At 34.9% G+C, this 21,625-nt stretch overlaps 3 protein-coding genes across 3 annotated transcripts; 2 read left to right on the forward strand and 1 right to left on the reverse strand.

The window, feature by feature from the left end:
* Positions 1–7,797: 7,797 nt before the first annotated feature.
* Positions 7,798–9,669, forward strand: LOC7462266 (probable inactive poly [ADP-ribose] polymerase SRO2). The gene is made up of 2 exons (XM_002308537.3): positions 7,798–8,391; positions 8,854–9,669. The coding sequence occupies exons 1-2, from the start codon at positions 7,937–7,939 to the stop codon at positions 9,389–9,391; spliced, it is 993 nt and encodes a 330-aa protein (XP_002308573.1). The 5' UTR covers positions 7,798–7,936; the 3' UTR covers positions 9,392–9,669.
* A 758-nt stretch (positions 9,670–10,427) lies between these two features.
* On the reverse strand, positions 10,428–12,964 carry LOC7470713 (probable inactive poly [ADP-ribose] polymerase SRO2). Its single transcript, XM_002309474.4, has 3 exons — positions 12,318–12,964; positions 11,595–12,087; positions 10,428–11,009 (listed from the first exon to the last, which is right to left on the reverse strand). The coding sequence occupies exons 1-3, from the start codon at positions 12,782–12,784 to the stop codon at positions 10,959–10,961; spliced, it is 1,011 nt and encodes a 336-aa protein (XP_002309510.4). The 5' UTR covers positions 12,785–12,964; the 3' UTR covers positions 10,428–10,958.
* A 4,692-nt stretch (positions 12,965–17,656) lies between these two features.
* LOC18100652 (NADH dehydrogenase [ubiquinone] iron-sulfur protein 7, mitochondrial) lies at positions 17,657–20,443 on the forward strand. The gene is made up of 2 exons (XM_024603543.2): positions 17,657–18,162; positions 19,914–20,443. Exons 1-2 carry the CDS (start codon positions 17,756–17,758, stop codon positions 20,146–20,148), a joined length of 642 nt encoding a protein of 213 aa, XP_024459311.1. The 5' UTR covers positions 17,657–17,755; the 3' UTR covers positions 20,149–20,443.
* The last annotated feature ends 1,182 nt before the right edge of the window (positions 20,444–21,625 follow it).

Genomic DNA, 21,625 nt, shown 5'->3' on the forward strand with positions numbered 1-21,625 from the left:
CCATAAGGTAACGATTGTAGATAATCTGTGCTATTTTAGATTCATTAGCTATTTTTGTTACTTCTGTGTTCTGAGTTAAAAACAAAGTACTAACAATTTTCCAACGGAGAGTACTTTTGGCACAACTTCATCAAGTTGTTTTGTGAATTAATGACTAAATACTCTCTTTTTCAGCTGATTTGGTAATTGCATTGATTCTGACCAGTATTGTTCACCATTCATTTCTGTTCAAGTTCCAGTTAGATATCAGAGTTAACAATAGAGGTATATGACATGCAGATTTTGGGGTTTCTGCACAGTTAACAAGAACAATATCTAGGAGAAAGGTACTGCATCGTATTCATCTAAGCTTTGTTCTTCAACTAGTATAGAGTGTCGCTTATTGGAATGTGCCTTGTGGATTTTCTGTTTATCATTTATTGTTAGGTTTCCTGTTTCATGATCTATTCCTCGCTAAACACGTAATATGCACATGTATGTTTTTTGTCTGTTAAACTATTGTGAAGGAAGAGCAAATAATTGCTATTGCAGAATAGTGGATCAGCAGAAACTGTTGTTGGAGTTCATAGAAAATGATAATAGATCACAATTCATTTGTTAAATTAAAACAATTTAAATCTATGTTCAACTCATAGAAAATTAAAATAAATAAACAAATGAACCCCTTATCTGATTGAAAAATAAACTTTCATTTTTATTGCTTTCTGTAGTGGCCTTTTATCTTGGACCAAGAGAGAAACTATTTAGAAGATGGAGACATCACCATTAAATCCTCTAGGAACGAGTGGTGTGGTTTCCCTTGTGGTTATCATTCCTAGTTGGCTCATCTGCAATGGCCATTTTGGGCCACAGACCTGTTGACTGTCCTTTTATTTTCCGAAGTTTTCTAATTCAAGTTGGTAGCATTTGTTGGATGACTGGAATTTATCTTCCTTTTCTGATATATTCATTTAACCATTTCTTTTTTCTCTTTTGCAATTTAAGTTCGTAGGATTCTTTGGATGACTGGAACTCATCATCTTCTGATATTTATCATTTAACTATTTTTGCTTTGTGCTGGCATTCGATTATGAATGAAAAATTTGTTCAGCAATGTGCTAATTCGGTTAACAACTACAGAATTTTGTAGGAACACCATTCTGGACAGCTCCGGAGGTGATTCAGAATTCAGAAGGATACAATGAGAAGGTACTGTTCAAGACTTGGAGACTTTTTTTCATTTAAATTATAAACAGTGTTGAGAGTGGTTTGTTTGTTCAGTGATTGTAACAGCATTTGTTATTTATGTTCAAAACAGTCATCCATGTTGAAAAAGATGATGCAATTTGTTGGCTGTAATATGTAAATTCTCTCTTTTAAATAAGATTTCAGTGAAGATTTATAATTAGAATGAACAAGTGCTTCTTTAGTATCACGTGGATGTGTATGTGTAAAAAATCCAAGTAAATCGAGTTGCTTTTGATGTCTGGTTCACATAAACAACCAAGCTCATTCATTTGTGAAAGCATTTAATTCTCGTTGTGCTAATTACTGAACCTGAAAAGAGAGTTTTAATGCTATGGTATGCTATGACCTTGTTAAAGAAGGCAAAAAAATCTAATAAGATTTGCTACAGCTTGCTACTCTGCAGTCAAAACGGTGGTCCTAACCAGTCAGTCTATAATCTCTAGCATCAAGAGATCGCTTGGTAGGGAATAGATGATTCGAATGAGGCATATTCACGGACTGGCTGGCGAATCGATAATCATTGAAAAAAAGATAAAGCAAAAGTACACTGAAATCATAACTATGAGGACAGAGCGAACAACAATGAGCAATAAAAATAGGACAACAATCCTCTTCTCTTGCTTTTGATCCCCTTTAAGTCTTCAAACATGGACAGAAAGACAATCTACAAATAGCTTCTGCTAAAAGTTTGTAGAGGAATATGGAAACAGGTGTTACATTAATAACTCTCAGAATTTACATGAGCATCATCTCTGTTTAATGCTATCTTATCAATTAAACTTCTACTGGCAGTTACATTACTATGAAGAGAATCAGAAATTAGCAGCTACGAGCATGAATTAATAAATTGAGAAGTGTTCACTAAAGAAATAGAAAAAAGACGACTGGAAATCTCCAAGCGCAGCTTCCTTGGACGTCACCAGCCAGCCCTCCTCTTGAGAGAAAGAAATGAGAAAAAAATGGTATCAGCGGTAACGCTCCATGTGGAAAGGATTTGAAATCATCTGAATCTCATTTTCTTGAATCGGGCTTGTAGGGTCTGCTTCTGGCTGCATTTGCAAAAATGACCCTGAGCAATTGGTAAGGCTGGAATCAGAAACTCCACGTTCAAGATAGTAATCAATAGCATCAGCAGTGAAGGATGGATCAATAGTTGGTGTAGCCTGAACCCAATAAGCGCTAGCCTCTGCTGTTTCCCAAGTTGCTGGAAAGCCATCTTCCTCGTCACAGTAACCACTCAAATCTAGCAGCCCAAAAATTTCTGGATGGAAATCATCATCGTCACTTGGCTGCAAGTTCTCTGCAGGATCTAACATGAATACAGTTGGTGTTGCAGCATTGCAAGTGGATGTAATACCTGAATCAGCATCCATCAGATCATATTCAAGCACAGCTGATGGTTCACAATAAAAAGACTCGAAATTGTCGGGTTGCACGCCATTATCAAAGACTGGTTCAAGCTCCAAGTGCAGCTGCTGGTTTTCCACTTGAGATACGATTTTTGCTGCCCCGTTGAAACCCATGATTTGTTGCTTCTGGGCATCTTCTTCAACCCTGGGCTTTTGAAACATGGTGTTTGTTGCACCATCAAGACCGTCAGCATACCTCTTCCTCTTTTTTGTGGTTGTGCTTGTTGTTTGTACTTTCTCGGAGGCGTGGACTTCTTTCCTTTTCAATTGACACAAGACAGTTTGTTCGGAAAGAGATGGTAGACTATACTCAAACATGAACCAGGAGCCGTTTTGGTCAGATTTAGGATTATGGTAAGTGAATAGCTTTTTGATGGCTGCGACTTGGCAAGTGTGGTCGATAGAGACATTGAAAGGAGGGTGTTTGCACTCCTGGTGCCATGTTCCAGGACCACGGCAGATTTTGCGGACAAAGTTCTTGCCTTTCTTAGTGAGGTGTGTGAAGAAGAAGAGATCCTCGCCATGGCGTTTGGGGAAGGAGTCCCAGATTTGCCAAGGTTCTCTGGCTTGGTCGCCAAAGAGGGGGCAATCTCTAACCGGAACATTGATGGCGGTGAAGAGATCAGGGTCAGTGATTTTTTTATAAAGATAGAATCGAACCAGTTCTTGATCATCGGGGTGGAATCGATAACCATGAGGCATTTGTGGGGTTATCGTTTCTGGGTTTTGTAATATCGACATGGCCATTCTGCCAAAGCTAAGATCGTGTATTTGAATTACATGAAGAAAAGGAATTGATGAGGATCGGATTCAAACGAAAGAGAGAAACTTTATCGATGAATAGAGGATGGATGAACAGGGAAAACCAGCGTACTTGAAGATTTGAAAGACAGAGGCAAGGCTACTTACTTCCTTTCTTGATGGTCAAGAAAGAAAGAAAGCATAATTGGTCGCAACAGGGAGGGAGAGAAGAGATTATAAAACCCTAAAAATTTGCAGAAAGAAAAACGGAAACGCGTAATTGAAAAGCAAAGCCCATGAATTGAAATCTATACAAGAAAAAACGGTTTGTTTGTTGAGGCGGAGGCGGTGGCGGTTCAACGGTAACTAAATTTCGAAAATTTTTTTATTAATCTGTTGTTGCTGACGTGGAAAAGGTGTTATGGAGGCAAACGTAGTACGGTAACGTACTAAAGTACACATACCAAGTTACTAGAATAGAAGCTTGATAAAGGGGGTTGGATTGGATGATGATCATGGATGGCTGGGGACTTCGGGTCTTTCACATTTGTGGGCTCCATTAAAAAACTTTTTTGTGGGTCCCAATAAGTGGAATTGCCTTTTGTCCTGGATTTGATGGTATCAGGATTTAATGACTCTCTTGCTGTGCCGTGATTGATTGCTAGGGTAGGGTTTGTTGTTCTTGCAATCAATTTGTAGTCATTGGTAAGAACCTTGTGAACTTAATGGGTCTTGCTGTCTCCTTTACTTGCTTGTAGTTCCTACTATTGTTGTTTGCTTAGGCATACGTTGTGTGGAGTAAGTAAGAATTTGTGTTAGAAATTAAGTGTGGAATTGAATTGGTTTTGATGTAGAAGAATTAGGTCTCGAGTCGGATTCGATGCCGCGAAGGGTTAATTATGAACCAGAGAGGTTTAAAGAGAGTGCTCTGTAATTTTGGACACAGGTTTGATGAAATGTGCTGCTTTAGCTTATTTATACCGGAACTGTTTGATGAAATGCCAGAGAGTGCGGGAGAGAGTGGATTTTGGTTTCCCTTCAATTCCAACTACACAGGTTACTCCTTTTCTTTCGTTCGTTTTTTTTTCTTTTTTAAATTTTTTTGAATGAATTGCAAGAAAGTATTTCTAATGTGCTACTCATCTTCTCAGTGGTGCTTATCTTCAGGTTTTTGGTGGCTTATGTGTGTTGTTCTGTTTATTACCTCTAGACAGGCAGCAGTGGTGATTATTTTGATTGTTTCATTGTTTGGCAGCAGGTAATTGTCTTATCAGGCTATTGAATTGGGTGCATTAGTTGGAATGCAAACCAGGGAACAGAATAGCATTGCCAAAGTTTGCTCATATTCAAGAATTCAATGTGTATATTCAGAATTTTAGTTGCTGATGGAAAAGAATGGCGCTTTCATAAGATGAAGTTTGAACAGGGTTTCCCAAAAGTGCTTTCCCATGAGGCTTTTCTTGACCCTTCCAGGGGCTTCCTGGTTGGTGACTGTTGCATATTTGGAGTGGAAGTTTTTGCTATCAAAAGCTCTCATCAAGGGGAGCATCTTTTTTTGGCGAAAGAACGACAATATGTTTGGAAGATTGACAAGTTTTCAGTTCTGGAGGATCTGTTTTTGCATAAGATTTAATGGTACGTATGCATTCGAATTTGGATGGATTAGATGTATATTATCACTTGAATAAGATTTAATGGCACCCTCCCCTCTCTTACTAATTAACATATCAGAGTGCCATTATATTACTAGCTGAGATCTGATAACATGATGATCCTAAGAATTTTGCTCGAGGCTGATGTTTTTTTTAAATATCATCTTGTACTGAATCCACGAGGCTCATACTTTGTCGCAAGGGACGCTCAAGGACAACAGGAACACACCTAGCTCTTCTTCTCGCATTAGGGATGATCCCGAAGCTGTTCGAGCCAGGAAGAAAGTGTACGTGAAATGTGCGACAGAGAATAAGTGACCAGAAAAACAGAAATCACCACGAAAGTATATGCGATTCATGTAATGGGATTTCTGTCACTTAATAATCAATATTCGTAAATTTCATTCAGTGACCACCACCCATGGAGAAAGCAGCAGACAAACTTGGAGAAATTAAATAATGACAGATCATTCAGTGATTGACAATGAAGTTTTGTTTGATGCTTGGCCCTTGCCCCTTGGACTGTTCCTTTAAAACCAGGTATAGTAGAGGGTGGTCACCTTTTGAGTGTGGAAATGGCGTGAAATATGGCGAGGTTTCATAATTTTAACCTCCTCGCCTTCGAAGAGAAGGCAAGAAGATCTAAAAGAAATGAATTGCTGAGATGTTTTTGTGTGATATCGCTCGTGGTTTATTGCAAAAACTCAATAGTTGCATGGTGAGCTTGAGGTCCAAAAGCAGCCATCTTCTTCAAGTTCATTTCTCCCAACTGTTTACTCGGCTCTTGAATTGAAATTATTATCTCAATTCAAAAAAAAAAACTCCATCTGAAAGTATATGACTACAAACAGTTCATCCCCAACTATCCTACATTTCCATCAAATAATTCAAATCTTTTATCGAGTTGAGTTTAATAATTCAGTTTCAAAATCACAGAAAGCATATCATCAGGTGATAGTTTAGGCATTATTTAATCAGGATAATGTCAAGGACCATGAAAGAACAATAATCCAAAGCTCACCTGCAGTAGCGTCCATGGCTCGATCCACCTCCACTTGGACAAGTTAAACTCGAATTTATAATCACCTAAATTTCAGAAGCAAATACAAAACGTAAGAACATGAACCCTGAGAGAAAGGCCATCTAGTCTATCATGCCTAAATGCATGTCCTACGCATCCTTGTCAGCCTCCATGTCTGAGAGGAGCCGATCATCTCCAAGAAAATACCCTAACCAGGCATCTCATGTTCCTCAAACAACCTGTCGTACGTGGTGAGAGCTCAATGCATGTATATATAATATATTCCTTAATTAGAAAAAGGATATATATAGAAATCTAAAAGTACAAGAGATGAAAAATGATTTACTCTCTCTTGATTATGATGACGCTGTTCTTTCCTTTTCATCGCTCTCTCTTCTTGCTTTTTCTCTTTATTTCCTCTTTCCCCTCAAGATTTTTCTCCAGTCCTGATTTGATGTCATTGCACGGTGAGATCTATGCTCAAATTCGAAATCGAAAGACTAACTATATTAAGATATTAATGTATACATTGCTTGAGTTATTGAAATTGCTTGAATAATTGTTTTGAATTTAAGTCTCAAGATTTTAAAGTGATCATAGTTTTACGAGACTGCTTTTTTGTTTAAATAAATAAATAAAATGGTAACAAAGTCATGTATGAGGGATTATGATCATCGAGTTGTATAGAACACGTGTAGGATGCTTGAACAAATATATTTTTAATTAAATATATATTAAAATAATATATATATATATATATATATATATATCAACAACACATCAAAATCATAAAAAAAAATTCTTTTTTTAAATAAAATATATTTTTAAAAAATATATTAAACCACAAAAACAAACAAAAATGAATTCAAAGTTCAAAAGAGTTTTTGGTGATATTATAATTAAAGCAAGATAATCAATGAAATATATTAATTAAGGAAGAGAACATGTAGCGAATCAAAAGGATGGCTTTTTACCACCGTTGGATATGGAAGAAATCAATGATTAAAAAATTGTGTGTTTTCCTACGAATGGAGGATTTTTTTTATCCGTACTTTGCAAGTGAGTGTGTGTAACTGTGTATATAAACTCAGGGGTAATTAAGATAATGTGTATATCAACTTCTTCTTTTTTTATGGAAGAACTCGTCTTAGTAAAAAAATTAATTATTATAGATATTAAACTTGGCTCGATTTAATTAAATAAATTAATATAATAAAATCATCATGATTCTAAATTTAACTCAGAATTTTAATTTTAAATGATTTTATATTGATTTAGCCAGATAAAAAATTTGGAAAATTAAAAAAATATATAAAAAAATATCATTTTAAAAATAAATAATAAATTTATATTAACATGATGGCTAAGAGATTCATCTAATAGTGTTTAAATAATAAATTTAGATTAACATCATGATCAAATGATTTTTTTTATTTTTGACATTAGAATATTAAAATAATCAAAAAAATACAAAAAAAAACTTTAATCTAATATTTTTTAAAAACAAATATATTTTTAAATAATATCTAAAAATAAAAACTACTGTATTCCCAAATAAATTCTAAAAATTCAATCGACACAAGGTTTTTTCCCGATTAGATTCCGAATCGGTCAGACAACTATTATTTTGACCTTATTTAATAGACAACAAGGTCATTTGGGTAATTTAATCACTAGGAAAAGGCATGGCTGCCTCTTGGCCCTTGCAGTTCCTGCTCCTATTTGGGATTACAACAGAAAGAAAGAAACCGTGGCACAAAAGCTTTACTTTTATAACGGTCCACCTGCCGTTATAAATATCTCTCTCTCTCTCTCTCTCTCTCATTCCATCTCTACTCACAAAGAAAAACCCTTCTCTCCCTTCCCAAAACCATAAAAGAATTACGATGGAAGAGCAAGATGATCAAGTGTCAATGACAGTAGAAGATTTCGACGGAGGAGAAGCTATTTTGGAGGACTCAGCTGGTTCTGAAACCGACGATCAACTCGCGCATTTCGCTGGACTGTTGAAGATTGGAGAAGAAACAAGGGAGTATGATGGAGTGAAGAAGACTTTTCTAACGGGAATGAAAGGGCATGCTAAAGACACACAGGTTGTTGCCATTTACAAGAACTCTGCTTCTACTTCGCCGATGAAGGCTAGGTTTGCTGCGTTTAAAGCTTTTGAACAGGTCGTTTCGCAAAAGAATGGAGGCCAAGGAAATGCAAATGTTAAGTATGGGTGGTATAGTGGGTCGAAGGAGGGAATTTCTCAGATCATTTCTCATGGTTTTGGTTGGTGTAATGGTCAATCACATGGCGTTGGTGTTTATTTGTCTCCTACTAGTTTTCTCCTTGATGGGTATGTTTTTCCTTCTTTTTTTAAGTACTAATGATTCTTTACTAAATGGTAATCAATACAGAGACTATATTTGCTTTGCTGTTCTTGTTAATCACTAGTGCTAATTGTTTGTTCAAGAATGGAGATTGAAAATTTGTGGATTTCTGGGTCAATTTGATGTTCTGGATATATGCATGTCACTCTTGTTTTTGATAGAAAATATTGAAATATAGTGAAAATATAAGGTGATCAATATGGAAAAGTGATATTTCTTGACTTTATTTCATTTAAATCTTCAAAGGCTGTTGGTGGAAGTGAAATTGGAGTGGATGTGGATCATTATTCCTTCGTAGTGTATGCAGCATGCTTCTTCCTTTACATATCCTTATGTATTTCTGATCCGTGAGTCTTTTACCATAGCAAATCTGTTTAGGATAAATCCTTTCGGCTTAAGAGTTACAGAATTAGTTTTTTTCACTGCAGGTTGGAATCTTCAAGGGCTGATGAAAATGACACGAGGCATATTTTGTTGTGTAAAGTGATCATGGGGAAGATGGAAGTGATTCCTGCTGGTTCCAAGCAAAGATATCCAAGTTCAGGGGAGTTTGACTCCGGTGTTGACAATCTTGAAGCACCAAGAAGATTGGTTGTCTGGACCACTTTCATGAATTCTCACATTCTTCCTGATTACATCATAAGTTTCAAGGCACCTTCTTCCACTACTTTGCTAATAAATCGGATCAGTGAAATAAGAAACTTGGGTTTTGTGAGTGTCTCTGCTCTACATCTCACAATGGTAAAGTTTCTGGGTCCTGCCAAGGGAGCCTTGATTTCCAGAACCTATGACGACTTTGCCAAACGAAAGGTCACTGGAGTGCAACTGTTCCAGGCTGTGAGGCAGATCACTGGGGACGACCAGCTGTTGATTGAGATCTTTAAATCAAGCACAAACAAGCGTGTGAGACGAGCATCAAGGAGAACCTGTGCAGCTCAGGCAGCAGCTGAGCTGAGAAGGAGATAAGCAAGCTAGCATAGTGTTTGATTCAGATTGCATTCTATCAGGATTTTATGGATGCATCCAAGATTTTCAGTTTTATGCAGGAACTACAAGTTTGCTTGTTAGCTCTTATTTTTTTATTATATAGATATATAGATGTAATTGTGTTCGGTTGTTTTTGTCTTGTTGCTTGGAGTTTTTCCATGCTTTATAGCAGGATGTTCCGGTTGAAGTTGAATTTTGAGTGACAAAGTAACTTCATATATTACAAAAAAGAAACAAAGGGAAGTGCTTTGCTGACATATGGCGTTGTTCTAGTTATTGAAGTTGTTACGAGGGTGCAACAGGCTTTATCGTCTCTTCATTCTGAATCCAGAAAGCAAAACATGAAAAGTGCAAGAGGATTTGTTTCCTGAGATTTTTGTTCAAGCGTCTGTGTCTAGAATATCACTCCTTATTGATGACCAGTTCAACAATAAGCTAAAGAGATGCAAAACCTAATGGATTTCTAGCTCTGGTGGTTGATTAATATAAGAACTGGTTCTTAATGGAGATTCTCTCACATTGCTGACTCCGTTTTTGTAAATCAGAGAAGCAGATTGATTCTTAAAGCATTGAGTCGTGTTACTCTTTTTTTCTCATTAAAAAATACTAGCTTGAAAAGAAAGGTGGCAGCAGTGAGGAGGTAGTGTTGGCAGCTGGACTACAAGTTCCGAATGCGGACAGATATCTAGCCTGGTTATCTGGCTGAAAATAAGTGCTATACAGCACAAGGATCCAAGGTGAATACTGACCACCTGGCCTGTGGTGGTTGCAGAATGGCAAGTCACTGGCAGAGAGGAGGGATTTTGGGTTTAAATCCTACTGTTGATAAATAAGATGGAAGGCTAGACCAGATGATAATATTGCGAGTTACTAAGTTGTCAATGCGCTACGAAAACTTGCACTTCTGTTTGTTTAGTGCATATGGCTCTGGGTCCATGTCCACGCTCTTTTGCATGGAGTGGTAGAAAACTGCAATGGTCGTGATAGAATGACTACGAATTTTGCGGGCTTTTCATGGTCTAAACTAAGACTAACAGTGGTGAGCAATTGTGACCTGAACCGAACCCTGAGCTGAGGATTGAGCAAGTTAGCTCAGGAAATGTGGCAGCCCACAAGGATGGAACAAACACTGTTCTTATTTCTATGCCATTTAACGCATCATGGACTGGATACTGCAGTTCTAGCTCTGGACGATTAATTTTGTCTCGACTGCCTTGTACCTGTTCCAGGAAATAAATTCTATCTTTCAGTAAGCCAATTTCAATTTCCTTGGTACTTTATCTTTCAGGGATTATTATAGTCAAATCACCATTTTATAGCAACATTGGTACTTCTTTTCCGCCTGTCTGGATATTGACATCCATTACTCTGGAACTAAATGGATTTTTTGGAAGATGATACAGGGTTTGATGTTCGCTTCCTTTTTTGAAGAAAAAGATGCTACCTACTTCATGATTCTAGCATCAGAATGAAGTGATGAAAAAGCAACACTAGTAACATGTTCTAGAAGAGGGCCATCAATAAGCTATGCCATTCCCTTCTGCTATCATTTGTTGACTCTGCCGTCATCCTTGCTGCTGGATGCGCTCGCTACAGCCTGTTCCGGAATAGGGTGGTCAATATTTGTTTCGATATTCTCAGGCCATGTTAGCTCTATACAACAATGCAAACACAAAATTGAACTTCAAATGTATTACCATACTTCCCGTGAAATCCTAGATCGATTCAAGCCCATGCTTGTCTTGTCAAACGTTTTGCACAGAAGCAAGCCAAAATCTCAACAATAATTGGATTGACTGTCATACAGGCCTATTTCTCCTTTGTCTCTATTTCTTACTCTATTGTCAACTTATAATCTGAAAACAATTCCAAAGGCTCCCCATTTTCATGGTTGACATGCAAGTGTGAAAAAAAATGATAAAAATAAGGCATGTGAAGGAACGAATAGATTTTTGTTATAAACAGAGCTCACTTATGATCACAAGCAAATATTGATGAAACTATGATCTGTCTAATATAAAGTACAAGAATGGATTTCTGTTATAAAAATATCATTAACACGGCCAAGCATACGAACCAAGACACCATGCGACGGTGTTATTCTGTTCAAACAGCATGTAGCAGGACAACAAAACCCTTCAGAAACATTAAAGATCAAAGAAATGAAAGAAAGTACACACACCTTGTCTATGCTGGATTTAATTATTGCAATCAGCCGCCGGTCGTTCCCAATGATCCGCCTCGTTGTCTGGATCATTTGCTCTTGGGTAATCTTACATTTTTTACGGTCTACAAGGCTTTTGTAAATCAAACCCGCCTTGGCTGGACCAATAACCTTCACCAGTATAGGAAACAAAGCAGGGAAAGTCAAGGCACTTCCGTGGAAACTTAAAGTAATTCCAGGGAGTTCACTGATTTGATCTCTGGACAAAACAAAACCAAAAAACGGGGCCTTAAAAGTTATGATGTAGGCAGGGCAGATGTGAGAATTCATGAAAGCACTCCACACAATCAATCTTCTTGGTGCTTCAAGATTGTCAACACCGGTGTCAAATTCCACTGAACTCGGATATACTTGCTTCGAACCGGCCGGAATCACTTCCATATTCCCCATTGTCAAATGACATAACAGCATATACCTCATGTCATTTTCATCAGCAATTGTAAATTTCACCCTGCATTGAAGTGAATTAATTTACCCTAGAAAATGAGTCACGCCTCCTTCTTGGACAAACAAATTGCAACAAATAAATGTAAAATTAAATACAAAATCAAATTAGCAATAAATCAACACAACCCATTATCAGGAACAGTTAAACAAAAATGGGCCGTGTCCTTAATTACCATTTAGCTATAAATTAAAGTAACATCAGCAATAAAAAAAAACGGAATCAAAGAAACATACGCATCAAGGAGAAACTCGAAAGGAGACAAATAAACACCAAGGCCATGTGATTGACCATTACACCGACTAAAACCATAAGAAATTATTTGAATAATTTCCTCCTTTGAAGCACCAAACCAACCATGGTCAACCTTTGCATCTCCACGGGCTCCTCTCTTTTGCAAAATCACCTTTTCAAAACTTTTAAACGCAAAAAACCTAGCTAGCTTGAGCGGAGTAAATCCCATGTTCTTGTGTAAGGCAATAACCTCAGTGTCGTTAGCATATTGTTTCATGCCCATAAGGAATTGAGTCTTCATTGATACGTATTCCTCTGTTTCTTTTCCAATCTTGATCATTCCATTTCGAGCGAAATGCGTGAATATATCGTGATGATCAGACGAATCTTCGGTTTTGGAGGTAGCAGCGTCGTCCAAAATATCTTCTTCGTCATAATCTTTTATTGTCATCGACACTTGCTCCTCCATCTCCTTTCTTGACCAAATCAAGATTTTAGTGTAGAAATGGAGTGAAAAGAAGAGAGATTTAAATAAAAGACAGAAGGGTTCCTTTCTCTATATTTATTGGCTCCTCAAGAAGATTGTTACAAGTATGTACAGGTGTTGTTTCAGTGTTGCAGTTACTAATCCAAATGGAATGGGATGGGATTTCTGAAAGGTGGCCATGCCTTACTTTTATCGTTGGGATTCTGGAGTGATGAAATTACCAAAATGACACACCATTTATCACAAATTAATATTAACTGAATCATACGTGATATGCCGCGGGTAGAATTAATTTTTTAACATAAAAAATATTTATATATTATTAACATTTTCTTTTTTAGTCAAATCATAAAACATATTGAATGACATTTTATTTTAAATATTAATATAATAAATGATATTTTAAAAAAATATTAAAATTATAATATCTCATATTTATTTAGGTTAACTTATTAAATATATAAATATATAACCTGAATCATGAGATCTTGATAACCATGTAGAAAACATGTCAAACAAAATTATAAATGTTAATTTTTAATTAACTCAATGTTAAAAAATAAAATTATAAAAAAATATTAAATAAAAAAAACTATATAAGTCAACCTAAATTAACCTGTCAAATCTCAGCCCAATTCATACGATCAGGAAAACCTCATAGAAAGTAAATTAAGAAAAAATACATAGCCTGATTTCAAAACAATCTAAGTCAACTTGAGCTACCCTGTTAAATTCACAACTTGGATTATGAAACTGAGATAACTTCATAAAAATCAAATTTAAAAATTTAAAAACTTCGTTTTCAAGAGATCCAATGTTAAAGGTTTGAATCAAGATAAAAAAAATTAAATTTATGAGACCATGATAACTTCAAAAAAAATAAATAAATAAAAATTATGAAGTTCAATTCTCAAAAAACCTAATATTGAAGAATGAAATTGTTAAAAAAAAATAAAGTTATTAGAGGATGAAATTAAAAAAAATAACTGAAAAGGTTTATAAAAAGAAATGAACCGAGTCAATTCGGGCCAACCTTCCAGCCTATGACCTGAATCTTGATATTGGGATAACCTCGTAGAAAGTAAATAAAAAAAATTACAAAAACCCAATTAAAAAAGACCTCAGAAAAATAAATAGAGTCAACTCAAGTTAACCTACCAAACTCGTTATCCAAGTCATGAGATCAGGAAAACCCTATAGAAAATAAAATAAAAAAATTACAAAGCTTAATTTTCTAACCAACATGATATTAAAGAATGAAATAGAAAACAAATCATTTAGAAAAGGTGACCTAAAAAATAAATCGAGTCAACTCGGATTAACATATTAAACCCACGATCTAGATTATAATAAACTTATAGAAAACAAAATGAAAAAATAATATAAAGCTCTAATTCTAACATATCTAATGTTGAAGGTTAAAACCGAAAAAAAATAAACTAAATTAATGAAATCAATATATAACTCGATAGAAAAAAAATTATAGTGTGCAATCTCAAAATAATCAAATATTAAAAAATAATATTGAAAAAAAAAATTAAAGATAAGATTAACTTGTGGAAGGGTAAAAATAATAATAAAACAAAAAACATACAACACTATTATAATAAATAGTGTTTTGCAATACGATTATAGTAATTTAGTTACACTTTTTATTGTTTTGTTAATAATAATAATAAAATATACTATAAAATGTAAAGAATATTGGTTTGATAAGAATAAATTAATTTTAAATAACGAAGTAATGGTCACGAGTATGTTACTCTAATGCCTTTAAATTTAAGAAGATAACAAGATAAGATTCACCATACATGAAACACAAGTATTTCTTAGTTCCTAATCATTTTATAATATTTTTTTTTGCTAGTTAGATAGAATTGTTCTTTCCAACAAGGTATTTTTTAGGTAATAATTATAGTTATAATGGTAGAGTAATTAGTAAAACCGAACCATGAAAAAAAAACAGATTAAAATTTTAAAAAAACCGACCAGTTTGGTTTTATAAATTTAAAACCGAAAAAACCGAACCAAACCCAAATAAAAAAAAAAACCGAGCCAAGTTGGTTTGAACCGTTTTTTGTCTAAAAAAACCCTAACCAACCGGTTTCGTTTTTTTTTAAAAAAATTTGGTTTGGTTATTTTTTTTTTATAAAAACCAAACCGAACCGAATCGAAAATGATCACCCCTCAATTTATTCGACATTAAGTTTTCTCATCAAGGGATCTTAAAATTGCAACCTCTATATTAGTATGGTGTATTTAAAAAAATCTAATAAATTTTGTAGAATGTTTACCCGAAATTAGAACTCATAAAATTAGGGAAGAAAGATTGACATTACGATTTAGAAAGTATGTTTCATTTCTTGATTTACTTGATTAATATCTTAGAGCTAGCCTATAAAAGTCTATGTGTATGTGAACTTAACAGGAGTGAATTAAGTTGCCAATTAAAAATGTTTTTATTAACTTAAAATAATATACAACTCAACTTAATACAAATAAGCTCAAATAATAATATAAATAAAATTAAATATGCACTAAATCAATCAATACAATAAGTGAAGAGATAAATTTAAAAGAGTGTGAATTGAGAATTTACAGTGATTTAAACAATTGTTGGCTTTACTCCTTGAACTTTTATTTAAGTATTCACTCATAAATAATCTTTTTAATGAGTGATACTAAACTAATTTCACAAAAAAAAAAAAAAAAACTTAAAATTAAACTCAATCTAACGGTCTAATAATCAAATCTATTAGAGTCTTTTTATGAGATCAATATTGAACTCAATCCTTCTGCACACTAAAGATCAAACATATTACAATAATTTTCACAGGTGAAAAGACTGAAACCATTATCAATAATACTTGTAAATAGCCATGTTTCTCTTATTTTTGTGCCATCAAGAGACTCAGTCAAGGTCTATATCAAGCCCTGGAGTTGCATGAAAAGCTTTTGTTTCTGCCATTTCGGAAGCGTTTGGGAACGCGGTTGAACTTGCATTTTTAAAAATTTTAAATTTTTTTTTGCTAAAATTTAATATGGTTTGTACGTTTTGGATCGTTTTGATGTGCTGATGTCAAAAATAATTTTTTTAAAAAGAAAAAACATCATTGGCATGCATTTTAGCACGAAAAGTTATTTGAAAAGCACCCGCAACCACACTGCCAAACAAACTCGAACTTTTTTTTCCCCAAAAAAACCTACAAAGAATAAGAATGAAACGATATTTTTTTTTATTGATGTGTTTTTTCCTTTTTAAATAAAACGCACATTTTCACTTAGAGTGAAACTACATTATTTTAGTTTTTATGACAGAATTAGGTTTTTTCTTTGATTTAATTGTGTCAAACTTCATCATAGTCTTTCCATTTCGGTGCTTTTTGCTCCTTAGTCCATGGTCTTTAAATTTCTTATTGGTGGTCATTTTTCATCCCTTTTTTTTTTCTTCTTAATTTCATTTAATCATACCCCTTACAGAATTGTAATATGTTTTCTAAATTCCCTGTTTTATTTGTTTCAGTTCATGCTCCTTTAATTCTTTATTTTTAAGCCAAATTGACTTATAATTTTAATTTATCTCTTTAATTAAGCTCTCAGTTGATTTTCTAACTTGACTATTTATTCCAAATTCATCCTTAAACTTCAATTTTAGTCAAATTAAAGCAATTTAAACCTTTTTCTTTTCAATTCAAACCTCAATTCTAACTAAAAAATTTTCTTATTTTTTTATTCATGATACTCAAATATCGGTCTAATTGCAACCCCAACAACATATTTTTTTTAATATTTTTTGTATTGATCTTGAAATGCATGTAAGTTTCATTACTTTGTTGGCTGGTTTGCTGACACGATGGACATAATGGTTGACCTAGTAGCGAAGCTCTGCATCAAGCATCACCTTTGAAAAATGTTTTGGTATCTTGTTTTATATGGGAATTGGCTAAAATTTGATTTTTTTAAAAAGATTTTACTTTTTTATATTTTTTTTATCGATTTGATGTGCTGATATTAAAAATAATTTTTTTAAAATAAAAAAGTATTAATTTAATGCATTTCTGAGTAAAAATCAATTTGAAAAATAACCACTATTACATTTTTAAACACCCCTTAAATCTCAAATATTTTTATTTTATTAATTTTTTCTCAAATGTAATTAATGGAAGACAATGCCATGCATCAATTAATCTATTACTGGTGATAATTAAAAACTTTTGTCTGATTTATACGTGCTAGTTAGGTGTTAAAAATGAAAGTGCCAAACACAACCTACTATGGTTTAAAGATAATATTAGTATCAAATCATAATCAATTTCGTTCAACTTTAATAGCTCATAATAAAGGACAATAGAGAGAGATTTAGTATAACCTTGCGTTAAAATTATTCTACAAGTTGGGACTTACGTTTACACTTTAGACGGAAACATTTCCATGATCACGTGCAAGTTTGATGAAATTTAAAATTATAAATATCAATGGATGAGGGGGTGAAATTGTTCGATATTGATTTTGGACTCAATTATTAAAATATTTATTTTAGGGGCTAAATTGATTTATTGAGGATTTTGTATTGTTTTTAATTGTTTTAAAAAAGAAGGATAAAAGGATGTAGAAGAGTGTTCGAGATTACGATGGTTTTAAAAAATATTTTTTATTTAAATTAAAAAAATATTAGTTTAATATTTTTTAAAACCAAAAATATTTTAAAAAAGTACTGAAAATATAAACAAGAACCAGGTCCTAGCATAAAATTCCACTCCAGGAGAAAACGACTGGCATCTATCCTCATTCCCCCTTTAACCGCGGTAAAAAAATACTAAATAATAATATATACAGTGAATGTAAAATCCAAACCTCATTTAACAAACCCAACCACACGCATAAACGGAGAGAGAGAAGGCTAGGTGTCGTATAATCAAACAGAACTCTGTGTGTCCGTGTCCTCCACAAACCATGGCAATGATCACCAGAAACACCGCCACACGCCTCCCACACCTCCTCTCCATCCATCGCCCCGCCACCGCATCTCTCCACACCACCCTCCCATCTCTCTCCCCTGAACCAACACCAGCTCCCTACACTCGCGCACCGCCACCTTCCTCATCCTCACTAACAGGTCTTTCTAAGCCGGCGGAGTTTGTGATTTCCAAGGTTGATAGTTTGATGAACTGGGCTCGCACTGGATCTATTTGGCCTATGACTTTTGGGCTTGCCTGTTGTGCTGTTGAGATGATGCATACCGGTGCTGCCAGATATGATTTGGATCGGTTCGGGATTATTTTTAGACCGAGTCCTAGGCAGTCTGACTGTATGATTGTTGCTGGTACTCTTACTAACAAAATGGCCCCTGCTCTTCGCAAGTAAGTCTTTGATTTTTGACAGTTTTTTTTAGGGTTTGGGTTTTTGTGATTGATTTTGTTTGATTTGGATCTGTGGTGGAATTTTTATGGATTTTTTTTTGGTTTGCGTTAATTTCTATATCGTTTATATGCTTTTTAAGAGTGATTAATTGATTGCAGTTGTTAAATTAGCGTGTGGCTGTTGTTGTGTTTGAAATAAATAAAGAGGTGAAAAGGATAATTGGAGCGTAGTTTTGGATTAAGTGAATGTTTCCTAGGCATTGATCGGCTTATAAAAAATTTAAAAGTAAAACTTGCGTTGGTGATGTTCGAACATGACTGGGAAACTTGGCTTCAAGATTTTTTTTTTGTTTGTGTTGTTAGTCTCGTACTGTTGGGGCTTAAATACCAAGATAACGAGACAGGATTGATTCATGTAGGATTTTGGATAAGTGGAATAGTTATTTATGTGGAACAAGGAGGCCAATAAATGGGTTAGAATACTGTTTAGATATCTACTGGATAAATGGTTCAGAAGGATTGCCTAGAGTGCAGAAGCAGTTCTTTCTCGATAATACAATATGTTGACCTAATACTCCGAAGTGTTCTGTGGATATTTTTGACATTTTTTATCTTATGGCTATAGCTTACTATGCATAAATGGTGAAAGCATTACTGATGTTGTTTTAGAAAGGTTCGCGTTGGATGAGCTTAGCTGTATTAATTTGATTTCTTTTATCAAGTCTGAAATTCCACTACTACGAGAGGTAATTGATTATAAACCTTGTTCATGCTCTCAATAGTGGATAACATTTCCAGGAAAGGGATGAGACAAACAGCTCTCTTTTACTCCTGATTAGTGGCAAGTGCAGTATAGTACTGGTCTAGCTCGAATGATGCATCAAAAAGTGGTTTATTTGGTAGAATTCTTGAATCTAGAATCTGTTTAATTAAACCATTCTTAAGAGAGGAGTTGGTTGTCTTCTAGCTTTGCTTAACCAGAGCTTGAGTTTATCTAATCTCTTGCAAGGATTTTCTGGCTTAATTTGTTAGTGCTTAATCTAAATTGAGCTTCGATCACCCAAATTAGACAATAACATATTTTCTGAGTTCAATGTTAAAATACTTCAGTTGCTTTGAGGTTGTATGGTTGTTGATTTTACTAGCGATCAATCAACATCCATAGGATTTTGTGGCCTTTATAGCCATCTAGAGTGAATCTTAAAGTTTTTCTGGGTTCTTGAACCTGATGTATCTGAATCATCCTTGACCACTTCACAAGCTGTATCAATCTGAGCTCGGGGTTGATCATTCTCAGATAGCTTCCAGACCTGGGTTGAGTAAAACTCATTTGATTGTTGTATGTCTCTTAAAAAGATGTGATGAATGAGCAAATTGCTCCACCGCAGTATATGGGAAAACTCTCTGTTTTTTAAGTCTTTGCCTGAGCTTTATAGTTTAGATCCTTGAATTGTGAAAACAAGCACAATTATCTGTAATATGGTAAATCCGCCTCTGCTGCTCAAGATGGCAACTCAATGATAAAAGCACCAACTTTCTGGAACATTAGGTTTTATTTCAAGTTTGTAAGACTTAATTTACCAATTTTCTCTTCTAATGCCAAATGCCTTGTATTTGAAAATTTGGGACTTGCTTCAAAATACATTTAGCACAGGCAAGGTGTTCAGATCAGATTCCTTTCTGTCAGCACATGCATATCTGTCCAGTGAAAGGGGAGTGAGTTTCTGACTGCTTTTGAAAATTGTTTGCAGGGTTTATGATCAAATGCCTGAGCCTAGGTGGGTCATCTCCATGGGCAGCTGTGCAAATGGTGGTGGATATTACCATTATTCGTACTCTGTTGTTCGTGGTTGTGACAGGATTGTCCCTGTTGACATTTATGTTCCAGGATGCCCACCCACTGCTGAGGCCCTACTTTATGGATTACTCCAGCTGCAGAAAAAGATCCACAGGCGCAAGGACTTCCTCCATTGGTGGACCAGATAGGTGGAAGTCTTGGCTGCATTTTTATGACCTAATAAAAGAAATGGTATCTGTTTCCCGTTCTAAGTGCTGTGTGAAGGGAGAGGCTGTTATTAATACACTCCTTAGCCATGGATCCATCTCCTATATTCTCTGGAGCTCTTATTGTTTTTGCAGATTCTCTAAAACCTTTTTTTGTAACTTTGATGTGCTGAACTGCCCTTTTGTTGTTTTGCTTGTATGTGTACTTCTCTGAAAGCTGTATTGTTTCGATAACCTGTGGACTAAATAAAGGGCTTGTGTAAAGCTACTCTTTTTATGTGTGCTCCTGGACTTTTGAGTCTCGGCAGTGGCTTCTTTGGTCTTGTTGCTTCTAAGTATATAGTTTACCCATGAACTGTTGCTGGAAAAATTGTTTACTCAGGATGATGCCCAGTTGGTAGATATTTGGTGGTCAGCTCTTGACCGCGCTTTCCCAAAGTGAAGTCCTGAGCTAATACGCACTTTGATATGTATGAGGGTGCCTTTCTTCAACATCTGATGAGCAGAGTTACATGTAAACTAACTAATTCTACGTGGCAATTATGAAAGACCCCCGAGTGAGAATACAGGCTCCCCTTTATATGACATCTGGTACCGGGAAGTGAAAGGTATACCTATTTTGAGCATCTCTGCTAAAAAAAGGAGGTGTTGCAGTGTAGATTTCGCCATGATAATCATGAAAAGTTCAATGGTTTTGTTTAGACTGGTTCAGCTCTCGAGGAGTATAAATGACAAAGCAAAACACAGGTAGGGGAGTAACCATGTAATGTCTTGGGAGGACATGATCTCGCCTGACAGGTAAGGCAATAGCTCTGCACAGGTGTGAAAAGGCTTCTAGGCTCTGGCGTTTACTGGATTATTGAAGATGCTTAAACAAACCTCATTGGATCCAAGCCTTTGCTGAAAGTTAAGCAAGTGCAACTCTGGAAGCTCACAGACACGTATAATAAGCCCTTTGTGGAGATTTAGGGACCCATGAAATACACAGCTCGCATGGAGAATATGATATATCTGGGAAATGACCTAGTTTATGAGCAATTATTTAGAAATGATAATATCAGGTGGCCTTACTTTAACACTATTTTCTAAGCCCAGCTATAATAGGAGAGTCATGTTAACATTTAATCCTATCAGCTATATAGAGCAAGTATATAAAATTGGGTTTGAGTGTTTTGTGCCCTAGTGTGATAGCTTTGTATCCAGGCTTACCCACCTAACATTAACCCGAGTCTAAACAAGGGTTGTAACTTGTAATGGGTTGGGTGAACCAATCAGTTTCCTTGTAAGTGGTGCCAATCAGGTGAACAAGGTCACCTTAACGTTTGTGTTGGTTGGGTCAGTTAAGTTACAGTAAAACCGTTTTTTCTACAGCAATGTTTAGAGCCTATTTATTTTTTTGAAAAAATTAATTTTTAATTTTTTGCTCATTTTAAAGTTATTGTGTTAATGATAAATTTTA

This window comes from Populus trichocarpa, chromosome 6 (assembly GCF_000002775.5).
Source record: "Populus trichocarpa isolate Nisqually-1 chromosome 6, P.trichocarpa_v4.1, whole genome shotgun sequence".
Classification (NCBI taxonomy): domain Eukaryota; kingdom Viridiplantae; phylum Streptophyta; class Magnoliopsida; order Malpighiales; family Salicaceae; genus Populus; species Populus trichocarpa.